Raw genomic sequence first — 16317 nt, forward strand, 5'->3', positions numbered from 1 at the left:
TAGCTAGTGTATAAGCATAGCTTCTGAAAATGATGGAGCAGAGGAGAAAATAGAGGGGATTCAGGATGCCTGCATTTGTTTTTCATAAGTTTTCTTTTGGCCGCAGGGGCTGTGGGGTGCCAGTTCCTAACCAAGGAATTGAGCCCACACCCTTGGCAGTGAAAGTGCAGAGTCCTAACCACTGGATCACCAAGGAATTCTCATGTTTTTCATAATGTTAAGCACCAAAAGAACAGAGAGGAGCTGAGATACAGGCAAAATGTTGGGACACAGCAGAGAAAGAGAAGCTATTTTCCTTTTCTCAGGTTGGAAGGGAAGGAAGAGAGATGGTGGGAGGTACTGAGAGGAGAGAGTGGAGTGGTTTCCTGTGCTGCCTCTCAATTAGAGACCCAGAGAGGAGCCACGGCCCCAGAGAAGGGCTCCTGGCAGGGACAATGCTGAAGGACAGTGATAGCCCATCAGGGAGTCAATGAAGAGCCTGACCCTGAAGGACCCTCACTGACAACCTGTGTAAACTAATACCCACACAGCACGGTACCTGCTACCACACATAAATCAAGGACCACTTCCAGTGCTTAGGACTCTGCGCTTCCACTGTGAGGGGGCCAAGTTCTATTCCTGCTCAGGGAACTAAGATCCCGCAAGCTGTGGGTCTCAGCCAAAAAAAATAAAAAGATATCAAGGACTACTTTTCTTCTATTCCCCCTGCTGAAGAAAGTAACAAGCCTGGTGAAAGGGGAGGAATCAAAATAGTTAAGGCAGAAGAAGGTATTAAAACAAAAATTGGGTTGAATTATTTACAGACTAAGATAATATCTTGAACAACTTTGATTTGTTAGAATAAAATGTATATACTTCTTGGCACATAGTGGAAGATCAATACAATAAAGACAACTCCTATCCCAACTATAAATATTTTATGTGGCTATTCAAAAGGTCAATACTAACTTTTATTTACGCAAGAGTAATGTCTAGTGGTGGCTCAAATGGTAAAGCATCTGTTTACAATGCGGGAGACCTGGGTTCGATCCCTGGGTCAGGAAGATCCCCTAGAGAAGGAAGTGGCAATCCACTCCAGTACTCTTGCCTGGAAAATCCCATGGATGGAGAAGCCTGGTAGGCTACAGTCTGTGGGGTCACAGAGAGTCGGACAGGACTGAGCTACTTCACTTTCACTTTCAATGTCTAGTTCAGGAAAGGTAAGGATCTCACTCTCATCAGGGATGATGTGTGGAATATACTTAGAGTACATTTTTCACGTGGGCTTATAATGACTTATATGTCTGTAGGGAAGAGTGATTCACATGGGTAGTGAGGAGTCAGGCACTGAATGGTTAAAACAAGTAAGGCTGAACAAGGGCGGCTGAGGGCAGAGATGATAGCTGTCTTCAGAGATTTAAAAGGCTTTTTGTGCAAGATAGCATGTCCTTGTTCTGAATAGAAGTTGATGGCATGAATGTTTGATTCAATCAACAGAAAGAGGAAGTTTCTCATAGTTGAGTGTTCATCAATGCTGAGGATTCAGACAGATGTTCAATATTCATTTTGTCTGGAATGCTGTCAGAGGATTCCTGTTTGCGGAGGAATGTGGCCTGGCAATTTCCATTTTAGGATGATATATGGGGCAGGCGGAGTCAACCGATATTACCGAATTCCAGGAAATATGCTGGATGCTCTGTATCTTTAGCTCACTGAGTCTGCTGATGAGTTAAAAATTGTAAGTATAATCAGCATAACACAGTTTATGTAGTAAACTGGCAGACTTTATAATGCTGGTAAATTAAAAGACCAAGTTTTAAACCGAGGTTATTGCATTATAAGATTATGTACTCACCTCTGCACACTTCATTTCCCTTTCAAAGGAATGAAAAAATCCTTAGTTTGAGGATAAAAGTATCAAAATACACAGAATTTACCAATGTACTGACCAATGATAAGCACTGGCTTTTTAAAATAGTTTAACTATGATTCATGTAATTGTGCAGAAATATTAGCTTCCCTGGTGGCTCAGATGTAAAGAATCCACCTGCAGTGCAGGAGACTCAGGTTTGATCCCTGGGTAGGGAAGATCCCCTGGAGAAGGGAATGGCTACCCACTCCAGTATACTTGCCTGGAGGCTTCCATGGATAGAGGAGCCTGGTGGGCTATAGTCCATGGGACCCCATAGGGTTAGACAGGACTGCAAGACTAATACTTTGACTTGCTATTAGTACATATGTTTATGAACATTTAACTTATAAGAGCACACTAAGTATGCTACTCCTATCTTGAAGATATATGTACATTTGTTTCTGTTGTAATGGTCAATTTTATCTGTCTACTTGGCTAGGCCTTAGTGTTCAGATATTTTGTCAAACATTATTCTGGATGTCTCTGTGAAGGTGACAGAGACAGAAGGTGACAGAGGTGGTTTTCAGATAACACTAACACTGAAATCACTGGGTTTTTAGTAAAGAACATTGTGGGTGGGCCTCCCACCCATAATATGTGTGAGCCTCATCCAATCACTTGAAGGCATGAATAGAAAGACTGACCTTCTGCAAGAAGGAATTCTATCAGCAGACTGCCTTTGAACTTGACTGCAACTCTTTCCTGAGTCTCCAGCCTGCTAGCCTACCCTGCGGATTTTGGACTTCTACCTCATAGTCATGTTAAGTCAATTTCTTAAATCTCTCTATACACATATATACACCCCATTTCTCTGGAGAATTCCGATAAATTTGGTATTTATATTTATTTCTTTGCCTGTACGTTTCCTGGTTCCTTTTAGCTTTAGAATTCTATAAGAACAACTAACTACCTGTATGAACTTGGAAGCAGATCCCTCCCCAGTCGAGCCTTCAGATAAGATCACAGCCTTAGCCAACACCTTTGTTGCAGTCTCATGAGAGACATTATACTTAGCTCTCCTCAGATTTCTGAACCAGAGGACTGTGAAATAATAAATATATTTGCTTTAATAATATTCTATGAATGGAACTTAAATTCCTTTGGAATAGTCTTGTGTAATAAAGGCTGATTTGAATTGCAAGACCTGGGTCCTAGCCCCTGGTCACTTCAGTCTGGAGACCTGGGTCCTAGTTCCTGGTCACTGCCAGATAGTTTATGCAGGTGTCACATCTCTGAGATTTTCCTATCTGTAATATGAGAGGACTGGACACTAGAATTTTAGTCTCCCTTAAGTGCTACAGCATCAACTTTGAGGATTTGAAATAGCTCAACTGGAATTCCATCACCTCCACTAGCTTTGTTTGTAGTGATGCTTTCTAAGGCCCTCTTGACTTCACATTCCAGGATGTCTGGCTCTAGGTCAGTGATCACACCATTGTGATTATCTGGGTCGTGAAGATCTTTTTTGTACAGTTCTTCTGTGTATTCTTTCCATCTCTTCTTAGTATCTTCTGCTTCTGTTAGGTCCCTACCATTTCTGTCCTTTGTCGAGCCCATCTTTGCATGAAATGTTCCCTTGGTATCTCTAATTTTCTTGAAGAGATCTCTAGTCTTTCCCATTCTGTTGTTTTCCTCTATTTCTTTGCATTGATCCCTGAGGAAGGCTTTCTTATCTCTTCTTGCTATTCTTTGGAACTCTGCATTCAGATGCTTGTATCTTTCCTTTTCTCCTTTGTTTTTTGCTTCTCTTCTTTTCACAGCTATTTGTAAGGCCTCCCCAGACAGCCATTTTGCTTTTTCGCATTTCTTTTCCATGGGGATGGTCTTGATCCCTGTCTCCTGTACAATGTCACAAACCTCCATCCATAGTTCATCAGGCACTCTATCTATCAGACCTAGGCCCTTAAATCTATTTCTCACTTCCACTGTCTAATCATAAGGGATTTGATTTAGGTCATACCTGAATGGTCTAGTGGTTTTCCCTACTTGCTTCAATTTCAGTCTGAATTTGGCAATAAGGAGTTCATGATCTGAGCCACAGTCAGCTCCTGATCTTGTTTTTGCTGACTGTATAGAGCTTCTCCATCTTTGGCTGCAAAGAATATAATCAATCTGATTTTGGTGTTGACCATCTGGTAACGTCCATGTGTAGAGTCTTCTCTTGTGTTGTTGGAAGAGGGTGTTTGCTATGACCAGTGCATTTTCTTGGCAAAGCTCTATTAGTCTTTGCCCTGCTTCATTCCATATTCCAAGGCCAAATCTGCCTGTTACTCCAGGTGTTTCTTGACTTCCTACTTTTGCATTCCAGTCCCCTATAATGAAAAGGACATCTTTTTTGGGTGTTAGTTCTAAAAGGTCTTGTAGGTCTTCATAGAACTGTTCAACTTCACTGAACTAAGTGCTACAATTCAATGTCTCTGTTAGTCATATGGTTTATTCATCAAAATAAATCCTGATGAAAGTCACAAGAAGAACACACCCTGGATTTTTCAGGCCTCCAGATTTGGTGGCAGTGTTCCAGCATCCTTTGTGCAGATAGCTATCTGTGTTCAAGTCCTATTCTACCTCTTCTTTTCCACTCCTACTAGTCTGTATCACTAGCCAATCAATGTCATGTACAGATTTTGGCACTTCTGCTTGTGGCCTGTGTGTGCATGCTCACAGTTCACGCTGGGCTCTGGATGCGTATACAGCACTAGCATTTGGTTTTGCCTTCTGTATTTTCATGGATTAAGTGGTGGTACCCAAGGGTGAGGGAACATGTTTCCAAGTGTGAGTCCTTTTTTTCCTCTTCTCATTTCCAAGGGGGTGTGTCCAGATCCCTTTGCCAAGCAGCTACTTTACAGGAGGCCAGGCAGTGGACTTTGCCCACTGAGTAATTGGATTTGCATTTGCAAATCAATCCTGCTGAATATTAGGTGAACATCTAGTCAGTCCCATGTTAATATCCCTTCTTTTTTTTTTTTTTGTGGTGCAGATTTTAAAAGAAAGCATGACTTGTCCAGCCCTATCCCTGAGTCCCAGTGAAGCAGCAGGAGGGGGATGAAGGAGGGTCCCAGGCCAGATTGTGGAGCAAGCAGTTTGTCACCTGCCCTGCCCAGTTTTCGCTTTCATTTAACCCCCCTGCAACCACTCTCAGATCTCTCAGGCTGTTTCTGCTGCCTATCAGCTTCTTTCCAGAAGGGATTTGAACAATTCAAACCAAAGGCAATGTCAAAGCTTTACAGTGTTACCACTCCTTAGGAGTTCTTAGATATGTTTCAACAGAAGACAAAATTCTAAGCCCAAAGGTGAAATTACAGGTGTCAACAATCAGTGGGAGAAGGTAGTGCTGTATTTCTGTCTGGCCATAGGAATAGGGCGGCTTCCGCAGGTTCCTCTTAAGGCTGGTCCTCATACTTGATTGGAGAAGGGCGCTCTGAGGGACTCTCAGCCCCTCTCTCCCAGCAGGGACCAGGAGATGTGGTGATGGTATGGGGTGGCTGGGTGCGCGCTGAGGACAGACGGCTCACCCTTCACCCTGATAATCATTAGAAAAAGAACAAAAGAAGAGAGGAGTAGGGGGAAGACATGAAAGAAAAGCAAGGAGAAGAGCAAAGAAAGGGACTGAAAAGCAAGAAACAAAAAAGGAGAAAGCAAGGCAATGGCGCGGGAACTTGGCGGCGGGGCTCCGTGCAGACTCGGGTGGGCTGCATCCCGGGGGGACAGGGAGGAGATGTCCCCATCCCCGCGGGCCTTCCGAGCTGCTCAGGTCTCGCAGGGAGGGTCTCCTGAATTCAGGGCGCCCGGCTTCGGGCGACCTCTGGGCCTGCCCCGCCCCCTCCCCCGCCGGGCAGCCGCGCCGGGCCGGGAGCCAGTCTCCCACCCACTCCGGCCCCAGCAACTTGCCCCTCGCTGCCAGCCTGGGGAGTTCCTCTCCCACCCCGCAGCCAGACTCTTCCCTCCAGCCCCGGGGCTGGGATCCTGGGTGGGGCGGCCGCGCCTCCGGGACGGCCCCCGCCGCGGATCAGCGAGGCTGGGGCCGCCCCAGGGCCGCGCGGGGCCCGGCCAGACGCCGCGGGGGCAGCCGCACCTGAGCCCCTGGTCCGGCACACTCGGCGCCGGAAGCGCGGGCGGGGTGGACCGGTCCCGGGAGCAACCCGAGCCTGCGGGGCGGGGTAGGGGGGGAGACTGGAGCCACAAAGCGGGTGACCACGTGCTGCCGCACGCCAGCGGACCCCTCCACCTTCCCGCCCACCCAGCCGCCCTGGGAGCCCCCGGGGCACCCCGAGCACCCAGGACCGGCTCCAAGGCGGACCCAGCCGCTTCCACGTTCTCGCCCTAACTTTCCTCCAACTTCTCCGTAAGGAGGAACCTGCCGCCCCGCCCGCCCCCTGGCCGCGACGATCCGCACTTGAACTCCGCGGCGCCGACCTTCCACCTTGCGCCACCCCGGAGCTGCCCGGGAAACGCCGATGAACTCTCCAGAAAGAGCGTGAAGGAGGAGGGTCCGGCCACCGCGCTCGGCCCAGGTAGGGGCTTCATCGGGGGAACTCGGAGCCGCAGAGCCTGGTGAAGGTGGTGGAGCATGACCGCGCGGCCCCTGGGGACCCCAGCGCAGTGATGCCAACATGTAAGTACCCCCCCTCCCCTTTCAGGTCAGAATTCCTTAACACCTTTACCTGTGCCCCCTTGCCCTGCCCCCTAACTCCCGGTCCCCGACACCACGGCTTTGTAAAGACTTCAGCCGCACTGAGCACCGACAGAATAAACCGGTTTGTCTTCACTTCGCCCCTCGAGGCAATGAGGAGTGAGCTGCTGTTTTGCCAGGCGGAGCTGTAACATGTGTGTGCGGCTGGCTTTTTTTTTTTCCCCCAGCCAGAGGTAAACCTCACGTTTGGGCGGCGTAAAGCATAATAAAAAAGGGCAGGGCTTCAAGAATGGGGAAAACGTTTTCGATTCAAATGCAACAAGAAGTCACAGGCGCGGTCGCTCCATCCAGGGGCCGGGCCCTGCCAAGAAGGCGCTCTCCTGGATCAGCACCTGGGGGCTTGGAAGGTACTAGTATGCGGAGAGAATGTTGACTTTACACATTGTCACCCTTGACTGTAGAAGTTATTCTTGGATCTTTGGGTTGTTTGAATGATTTTTTTTTTTTTTAAGCGCGCAGAAAAGGTTCTCCGTGTACTTGACAGATTAAAAAGTCCTTAAAGAAGATGCCATTTTACGTGATAGGATCTCTGAAGAGGCTTGTGTAGAAGCAGGAGTGGGGGGTGTAGGGCGAGGAAACGCTTAGAGAAACCTGATGTGTTTTGTTTCTATGGACTTGTCCTCCAAGTGGTGAGGTGCCTCAGGGCGACCCCGCTGAAGGGCCCCCAGCACCGCTTAGCTTAGCCTTCCAAAATGGAAAAAGGAAGGTTGTTCTCGAAAGACCCAGCTTATTTTTGTGGCCAACTCAGAAGTTACTTTTTCTTGTAACATATAATTTTCCCTCTGGTGTTTTGTTTAATCTTGGGCAGACATCTGGACAGACATTTAACTCCCTTCCACTGACTAATATACAAGAGTTTCTAGAAATTGATAAACACCCTTCTTCCCCCAACTTTTGGAGCCTTACTTATTTCCACTTAAATTTCCTCTTTCAATTTAATACCTGGGAAAAAACCTGCCCCTCAGGCCTGCCTTTTTCCATTCCTTGGACCTTCTGCCTTACTCCCTCCAGCACACATTTTCAAAATAGGAAAAAGGGTTAGTGTCCAGAAGCCTAGCCCTTGGCCGGTCTGTTCCTGGTAGTGAGCGGTATAATTAGAAAGGAACCACTTATTTTTATTAAACTGCATGTGAAGTCATTCCACACCTGTGAGTTTGAAACTTTCATTTACCCAGTGGGATCAGCAAGGTATAACCTGAAAGAATTTATTTTGGGATGTGGCCAAATAGCTTCATATAAGACTTATTCTTATATACAGGCAACACATTTTGAATGAATGTGAGTTTGTTTTAAGCTTCAGTTTTTCCTGAAAATACATAGTAAGGGTTTTAATAGCAGATGTTTGTCTAGCTTTCTATAAGCTTTCCTAGGTGATTTGGACCTTATGGGGGAAAAACTACATTATACATGAAAAAAAATATAAATACCAGGTTTTAAAAGATGTGAAACTGATCAAGTAATGTTAAAATTTCCTGGTTATGAAATTATGTAGTCCATTTGAATTATATATGATTTAAAAAAATCTTAATGTCATTATACAGTACAAGCATGGATATTTAATCACAAAATTATTACTCTGATTCAAGTTTTTTATTGAGCTATTTTGACAGAATGTTTTTCCATTTCTTGTCAGATTGCAACTTTTTCTTTTTTCCTGGTTATAATTCATATGGAATGGTTTAAGATTATCTGATTCTTTTTAGATATCAGTATATTAGGATATATGGAAGTAATACCCTTTCCAAGGTAAATATTCCTACTATCTCATTGAAAATGTAATTATAATTTAAATTTTTAATTTTGATAGATTCAAATATATGAATTGTTTGAATATGTTTTCTGCCTACTCTTGTGGATAAAGAGTGTTTATATATTAGTACACTCAAGTTGTGGAATTAGAGACTTTACAAATATACTTTGGAGTTGTAGTGACTGCATAATTTTAAATTTTAGTAGATTTAGCAAGACTTGCATTAATTGGTCTCAAGCTGCATGAAGCTACTGTTCCATTTATGGCTTATATAAATTACATGACATTGTGCTTTTCCAGTGTGAATGGTGAATGAGGCTATTGTCTCTTGGCTTATGGGAAATATTAGAAGCTTGTAGTTTTACTGCCCAAGTGGACACGTCACTTTGATTTCTGGAAATAATGATCTGAAAGAGAATCAGTTTACATATTAAAAATAAACTGACAGCTACTTCCTTAAACCTGACTGTTTTTCTGACTGCCCATGTCTTACAAGGGTTTACATTTCTAATGCGATGATCAAAAGTTTCTAGAGACCATTTAGACTTTAGACTAAATAAAAAAAGACTTTGTTCAGTGTGTGTGGCATGCTTGGGCAAAATTGCATCTTTCCACTTTGTTTCTAATTGGATGACATTAAAACATTATCTGCATTGGACGACGTGAAGAAGCACAGCAAGTGACTGGGGCTATAAACATTTAAAGGCCATTTCAGTCGTAACTAAAAATGCCAATAAAACTTGAGTGCACTACCTGAGTGTCATCTTACTCTCCCTTATTAACATTACTCAGGATGGAATTACTTGGAATGCCTTAAGGAAAACTTCAATATTGCTGTAATGAAAACATTTACAACAAATATGACCAAGGCTTAACATATTTAGTATAGAATTGGTTAAAAAAAATCACTAGAAAAGAAAATGTTTATAATGGAAATTAACTATACAAATCATTCAATATGCCAATCCAAATAAAGGAAATCCAAATGAGACATTATGTTTTCTATCAAACTGGCAATGATTAAAGCAATATTACCCAGAAGTGATGAGAGGCTCATTAGATAAACACTGATACTCTTCATTGTAAAACTGTACATATGTATTTACCTCTACTTAGAAATAATTTTAAACCTCCAGAGAAGTTGCAAAAATAACACGAAGAACTCTTGACACAGAATCACTTATTGTAAATATTTACCCCATTTGTTTTATCATTTTTCTTATCTTCTCCTTTCCCCTGTCTGTAGACACACACACACATACACACACACATACTCTTTTTTCCCTGAATCATCTGAAAGTAACTTACATTTACTGGGGCTTCAGGGTTTATTTATTTAATTGAAATTTTTGTTGAGGTATTTGTTGATTCACATGCAGTTTTAAAAAATAATACAGAGACAGCCCAGGTACTCTTTACCCAGTTCCTCCCAATGCTGACATTTTGCAAAACTAGAGTACAGTATCACAACCAGGATACTGATACAATACACCTCTCTTTTTCAGATTTTCCCAGTTTCATATGTGTTTGTGTGAAGGTGTGTGTATTTCTCATGATTGCTTAATTTCATCTATGTAAAGCCAGTTATGTATATTATAGCTCAAGTAAGGGGCAAGATTTGTACAGATTTCAAGAATTATAAACCTTTATGCTTTTTTAAAGTGAGGAGTGAACCCAACTTAATAAAATAACTTACTTTAAGTAATATAATAGCACTTCATTATTTAGGCTCAAGAACATGATCTTTAACCAGAAGATGAAACAAAATTATAAGCAGGCTTAAATAAACCAAATTACCATGCTTTTTGTTCTGGAAGAATTGAGGCATTCTCTGTGCTACTCCTCATGTCCCTTCCTGAAAAGATTTGCCATAGAAATACAATTGGGATATAGAGAAAGAAGTTAATTCTGACTACTGCTAATATTAAGAAAATTAGTACCATGTTAATTTCTCCACCAATTTCAGAATCTCTTCACTAGTTTCTCTTTAATTGTGACTTTTTAGAGGAGTCAGTAGGAGTAAAGAGATGTAAGACAGTAGGTTTTTTTTTTTAATTTATTTTTAATTGGAGGATAATTGCTTTACAACGTGGTGTTGGTTTCTGCCTTACAACAGTGTGAATCAACCATAAGTATTCATGTATCCCCTCCTCTTGACCCTCCCTCACCCCTCCACCCCATTCCACCCTCTAGGTCATCACAGAATACTGGGGAGGTTTTTTAGATTATTTCAGTGATGCGTTTGGATTAAATGGTGTCTATATTCCTATAAAAGGGCTGAGTTCTAAAACTTTCTGATGCAAGATTTAAGTACGTTGCATCTTGCAGTCTATATACGTTGAAGAGTGAGTTTCCAATAGAGTTAGCTTGGTTCTCAAAAAGGACCATTGAGTTGGAAGCCAGGTGACCCAGGAGGTCCTTTTGATTTTGCTATCACTGATTATGTGATCTTGGGCAAGTAGCTTAAACATCATAGTTTTTTCATTTGTGAAATGATGGGTTTTATTCCATAACTTTTAGATTCTTTTCAGGTTATGGAAGTCTATGACTCTGTTTTACTTAAAAACTATTCCTGTTCTTTTCAATAGAACGCTGAGACCACAACTGGAGTGACACAAAATTATACTCTGTTTTTTTGTAGTTCCTGTTTGGAACCTTAGTAACCCTGTTCAGGATTTTCCATTCTTGTGAGAAAGTTGTTTAAATCCCAGGGATGTGTGTTTGCTAAGTGATCCCTTGAGAAGACAGACAGTGCTTTCCTCCCTCTGTTCTATTCTTAATTTATTTGTTTCTGTTCTTCAGTAAGCAGTTAAGTGGATGAAAGTTGGCGTGTCATATGGTTTATGTTGGGTACAAGTGCTTGCCCTGTCCTGGGTTCCTTTGCTGTACAACCTGATGAAGTCCTGAGAACTGGAATGCATTAAGCTCTTGGTTGCCATTTGCGGCTCTTGTCTAATAGGACTGTAGGCAGCTTTTGTAAAATAGCTTCAGGAGAGAATATGGAACTCCTAAGTGTCAGCACCTTTTATAGCAAAAGAAAGGTGCATGAGCACCTGAAACAGACACCGTGAAATTGAGTGTCACCAAACTAAGGAACGTCATTCCCTGAGTATTGTTTAGAAGACATGGGAACATAAGAGAAGGGCACTATTCACTAATAGTGTCCTGATGCTGATAAAGGAAGATTGTCATGTACCACAAAGATTGAGAAGCTTCACTTCTCCTGGGCTAATATTCCTTCTGTTAATGTCTATGAGGCTACCATCCAGGCTTCATTGGTTTGCCTGTTTGTTTCTCTGGGCCTCAGTTTCCTCCTCCATAAACGAAGAGGTTAGACTTTATCTCTGGCCCTTCCAGCTCTAAATTTCTTTGAATATATGATTGTTCTTTAGTCTCAGAAGTACACTTTTCCACGCTCAGCATGAATGGGAAACACCTCATAAATCCAGCATCAATGGAAAATGGGCCCTTCTTCCAAATAAGTGAACTTTCCATGCGACAAAGGTTTACTGGCCACCCTTTTCAAAACCCTCGTTAAGTTCTATGCAATGTTAATCTAGTTCTTTCTGTAATATTCTATTTACAGAAGAGAAAATAGGTTCAGAATTTAAAGTACTTGCCCCCTCAAAACACACAGTAGATAGAGGTCCCAGGATGTAACTATCTGTGCTATTCCAGAGTTCACATCCATTATCATTTTGTTATTATCAATGACTCACTGGGATTTCCCAAGTGGCACACTGGTAAAGAATCCATCTGCCAATGCAGGAGATGCAAGAGACATGGGTTTGATCCCTGGATTGCAAAGATCCCCTGGAAAAGGAATTGGCAGCCCACTCCAGCATTCTTGCCTGGAAATCCCCATGGACAGAGGAAACTGACGGACTGTAGTCTAGGGGGTCACAAAGAGTTGGACACAACTGAGCGATTGAGCACGGCGAATGATTCACTAGAACATCTTGCTTCTCATGTAAGCAGTAACACTGCTTTTAATTTCAAATATTTTGGATGGATGTATTTGAAAATAGACCTCCCATTCAAAAATACCTTTTAAATTAATATTTTAAAATGTTTATTGGTACAGTTGATTTACAATGTTGTGCAAAAGTACTATGTAGCCTTTTTCTTGTGTAGAGTTGGTTTCTGCTAAGAGCTGTGTGATGCTGGGGCTTCTAGTTTGGTGACTATAAAATAACATGAACAGAATCAGATACTATTTTAAACTTCTTCTTTCATGGCATACTTGAATAGTCTACTTCATCTTTGTTCCAAGGAGATCCCAGAAATAGCTACAAAGTCAATAGATTGGTGTTGGTTTATAATATTGATCCTATTGTCTCTTCTTGGTAAAGTCCTTTTTTTTCTTACTTCACTGGTGACAGAATAACCACATATATATTAAAATGCTCAGGATGATAGTAACAATAAAAATAGCTAATATTATTGAACACTTGGGCTTCCCTGGTGGCTCAGCAGTAAAGAATCTGCCTGCCAGTGCAGGAGACACAGGTTTGATCCCTGGGTTGGGAAGATCCCCTGGAGAAGGGAATGGCTACCCACTCTGGTATTCTTGCCTTGGAAATCCCATGGACAGAGGAGCCTGCTGGGCTACAGTCCAGGGGGTTACAAAAGAGTCGGACACGTCTTAGCAACTAAACAACAACAACAACACTGAGCACTTGCTGAATGTTAGACACATTTCTTAAAAGACATGATTTGACTTAATCATCCACCAGCTCCATGGACTAGATTGATGTTCCTGTTTTACAGGTGAAAACTAGGAGGTACAAGGTGGTCAAGTCAATTTTCCAAGGATTACCTAGTTTATCAGTAGCAAACTCAGGTCTGTCTTGACTCCAGAGCTTATTCTCTTTGCTACTTAAGTAGTCTCTACTTAACAGTCTGTCAGATAAGTTAGAAGGGCAGGCTTGAGGCAAGTGCAAGAATCAGTTTAATGTCTGATTTTTATTATTCAAGTATTTCTATTACCACTTTCTGATTTTCTGTTTATTATACATTTTTTCCAGATAAGCAACCTTCAGGTAAAGAAGTATTTTACTGTGACTCCAAAGCATTGTTTTAGTTGCTCCTCTTTTAGAAATAAAATGATTCCCAATTATCACTTATAATGAAAGTAACTCTTGGGATTTTAAGATCTGGAGGTTTCCTTCTTTTTTTTTTTTTTTGGAGGTTTCCTTCTGCCACTCACCTTTCTTCCTGCTTCATGACTCTCCTGCTCACCAGTTCATTCATGGTTCCTTTTTGTGACTGCCTTTCACACCCACTGCCCCCTTCAGTGGTCTGCCTCTTTTGATAGGGCTACGTCAATGGAAGGTAGCATGCCACTGTCTTCAGCCAAGATAATATGGATGTTCCCATCTAACTCATTAAGCATAATTTTGAGTTTAGAGGTAAGACTATTGTACAGAGAATTGACGGTCTTCAAAGCACCACCCCTCCATTTAATGTCATTTATTAGTTTCTTCAATACTTGGTATTTACTAGCCGTTTAAAAACATTGTTAACTCTTAATATATATAATTTTAGAACTAACATTAGTACTAGTTAAGCTTCAGTACTTAATTTTAGAGGAAAGAAAAAAGTTTGGGTGCTTTGATTTTAATATTTCCACTTGTAAAGCAGCAGATATTATAAAATAAAAACATTTCCTTAGAGTTTAAATTTCTGGGAGATTATAGAAGAGGTTGATAAAAGCATCCTCTTGGTACTCAGATGGGCATGTGACTGATGATGCTGAAGATTGATGCTAGAATTGTTTTTTTTTTTTAAATAAGTGATTTTTTCCCTTGAATTATCAGAATACTTCCCCATCTTTTTGCAGGAATCATCTATTATATACCTCTGATAAGGAAGTTGTCACCAAGTAGCAAATAAAATGCATGGGTTTTTTTCTTTTAGCTAATTAGCTTAAAAGGGAATCCTTAGTTTATCATCTTCAAGGTTTCTTTTCTTATTTGGAAGCAAGGCGGGAAAAAGTTCTTTCTCAGTCCCTGCCAGAAACCTACAACGTTTTCTGACCGAATGCTTTACTAAGCCTAAGTGTCCTGATCGTTGCTTTCTCTCATGGCAGGATGTTTCACTCAGACCGAATGTGGAGCTGTCATTGGAAATGGAAGACAAGTTCTCTTTTGTTCTTATTTGCTTTGTGTCTTGTGTATGCTCCTCTCTCAGGTAAGTAAGACTTTTTCTTTCAAACTCTGTGTTTAATAATGATGACATTGCCTTCAGTGTAAGTGTGCCTTTTATTTGTTGACTTTTTCTGTCCTTACAGGCTCTATGGGCCTCTCATTCCTCTTGAATTATGTGTGAATTCTATTACTTTATCGTTTTATTTTCTTTGATCTTCGCTACATTTCTTTTAGTTTTATTTATTTATCTAGCCCATATTGAATGATAAGATAGCTACATACCTGACATTAAAAGTGTGCTAGCTGTGTTCTACGACTGAATAAATATACAGCACTTAACTCTATTTTCAAGTTTTCATTCAGTTCTTTACGAAAAGTAGAGACTTTGTTATTATTCTGATTTTATTGCCATGTATGAGACAGGAATTTGGAATTAAGTTTTTAGACCATGAAGTAGTCGCCTTAAAATGATGTGACAAAGTTTATTTTAATTACAGTACTTTTGGAATGAAGATATTTAATTTTTGAAATGAGTACAATTTTTTTCTCAACTTCGAAACAAAGCCTTTTTAGCTGTTATTGAAAGCCAAATTTTCTATAAACAGCTAGTTATGTGAATGAGACAATAGGAACCTGAGGAATGTTAATGATCTTTAAAAGTTACCTGATTTTGTTGCTTGAGCAAACTGAATTTCTCTTGTGCCCATTTTATTTTGCTTTTTTTTTTTAACAGCTATATTTATTCAGTTTATTATATTTTCCTTTAGAATGAAATCGTTACTCATGAAGTCTTATATACTGATTACTTGGAATTTACTCAAGATTTCATATGTTCCATATTTATAATATACCTGTATGTTATTATAAATAATACATATAACAAATCATGGAAATAGATTGCTAAAATTGCTTATTCATAGATCATAAATACTTTTTTCCCAAGTCATCACGTATTTTAAGAGTTTCAGCTACTTAGTTGGAAAATCCCTGGTACTTAATGTTTAATGGTTTCAAAACAGAACTGAACTTTGAGTGGTTTTTTTGGTATATTTGTTTCAGTTTCATTAGAAGTCTATTTTTCTGTTACTTTCATTGTCAGAAAGAAGAAGCATGCTTGTAAAGAGATCTGAAAATTGTATATATGTTGGGTTTTATCATGTACAGTTGAACTACTTCTTGACTTTCAAAAGTGCTTCTCCAAGAGTCAATTACATGATGTAAGATGAATTAGGAGATTAAAGTTAGTTGAGGTCTGTTTACTTTCATTTTGTTAGGTCATGGCATTTGTAAATTTTCAAGGTTTCTTCAAGAATCAAATTGGGACTTTTTCTTTTAGATGTCAGTATGCTAATTGATATGTGCACATTCATTATTCTTATCATGTGAATAAATTACATGAAACCCATGTTTTTAGACTAAACAAATAAGGTCAACTGAGCTGAGACCAGGGTGGGGCAGGGGAAGCACCTGGGATGTACAATTTCAGGAGACTGTCATTCTCAAGGGTACGGGAATCAGAGTGCTTAAGTGTATTTTTAAGTTACTGTCTGACACGAGAAATCTTTTGAAGGAATTTCTCTTATTACTCCACATGGTGTGTGTATCACCTAAGGCTTTGTGACAGAGAGTTACCTGTGTTTACTCATGAAGCCAGCATATTTTGTATCTATCTGTCTTACACGTGACTCACTTAAAATGCCATCGCCTTCCACATGAATAGCTGAACTCACAGAAGTACTTTAGGGGCTATTACTGGCATTTTTATACAGAATTTTTGCCTTAACTCAGTAGAGGGTTCATGAAAATAATGCATATTAAAACTTTACTATCAATATAT

General features: G+C 40.8%; 1 protein-coding gene across 9 annotated transcripts in view; it reads left to right on the top strand.

Moving 5' to 3' along the window:
- Positions 1-5879: 5879 nt before the first annotated feature.
- Positions 5880-16317, top strand: part of ADGRG6 (adhesion G protein-coupled receptor G6) — a 152281-nt gene continuing 141843 nt past the window's right edge. For 2 of the 9 annotated variants that reach the window (XM_086318104.1, XM_086318099.1), the window contains exons 1-2: positions 5880-6503; positions 14423-14523. In XM_086318104.1, coding sequence (XP_086174230.1) covers positions 6502-6503; positions 14423-14523 — 103 coding nt within the window. In that variant the 5' untranslated portion in view covers positions 5880-6501. Of the gene's footprint in view, positions 6504-6675; positions 6929-13240; positions 13245-14422; positions 14524-16317 lie in introns of those variants that run through there. The other 7 variants (XM_086318097.1, XM_086318101.1, XM_086318103.1 and 4 more) reach the window with 5 other exon arrangements.

Source organism: Bos grunniens, chromosome 9 (genome assembly GCF_055505025.1).
Source record: "Bos grunniens cultivar Pamir isolate PY7600 chromosome 9, Bosgru_T2T1.0, whole genome shotgun sequence".
NCBI classification, from domain to species: Eukaryota; Metazoa; Chordata; class Mammalia; order Artiodactyla; family Bovidae; genus Bos; species Bos grunniens.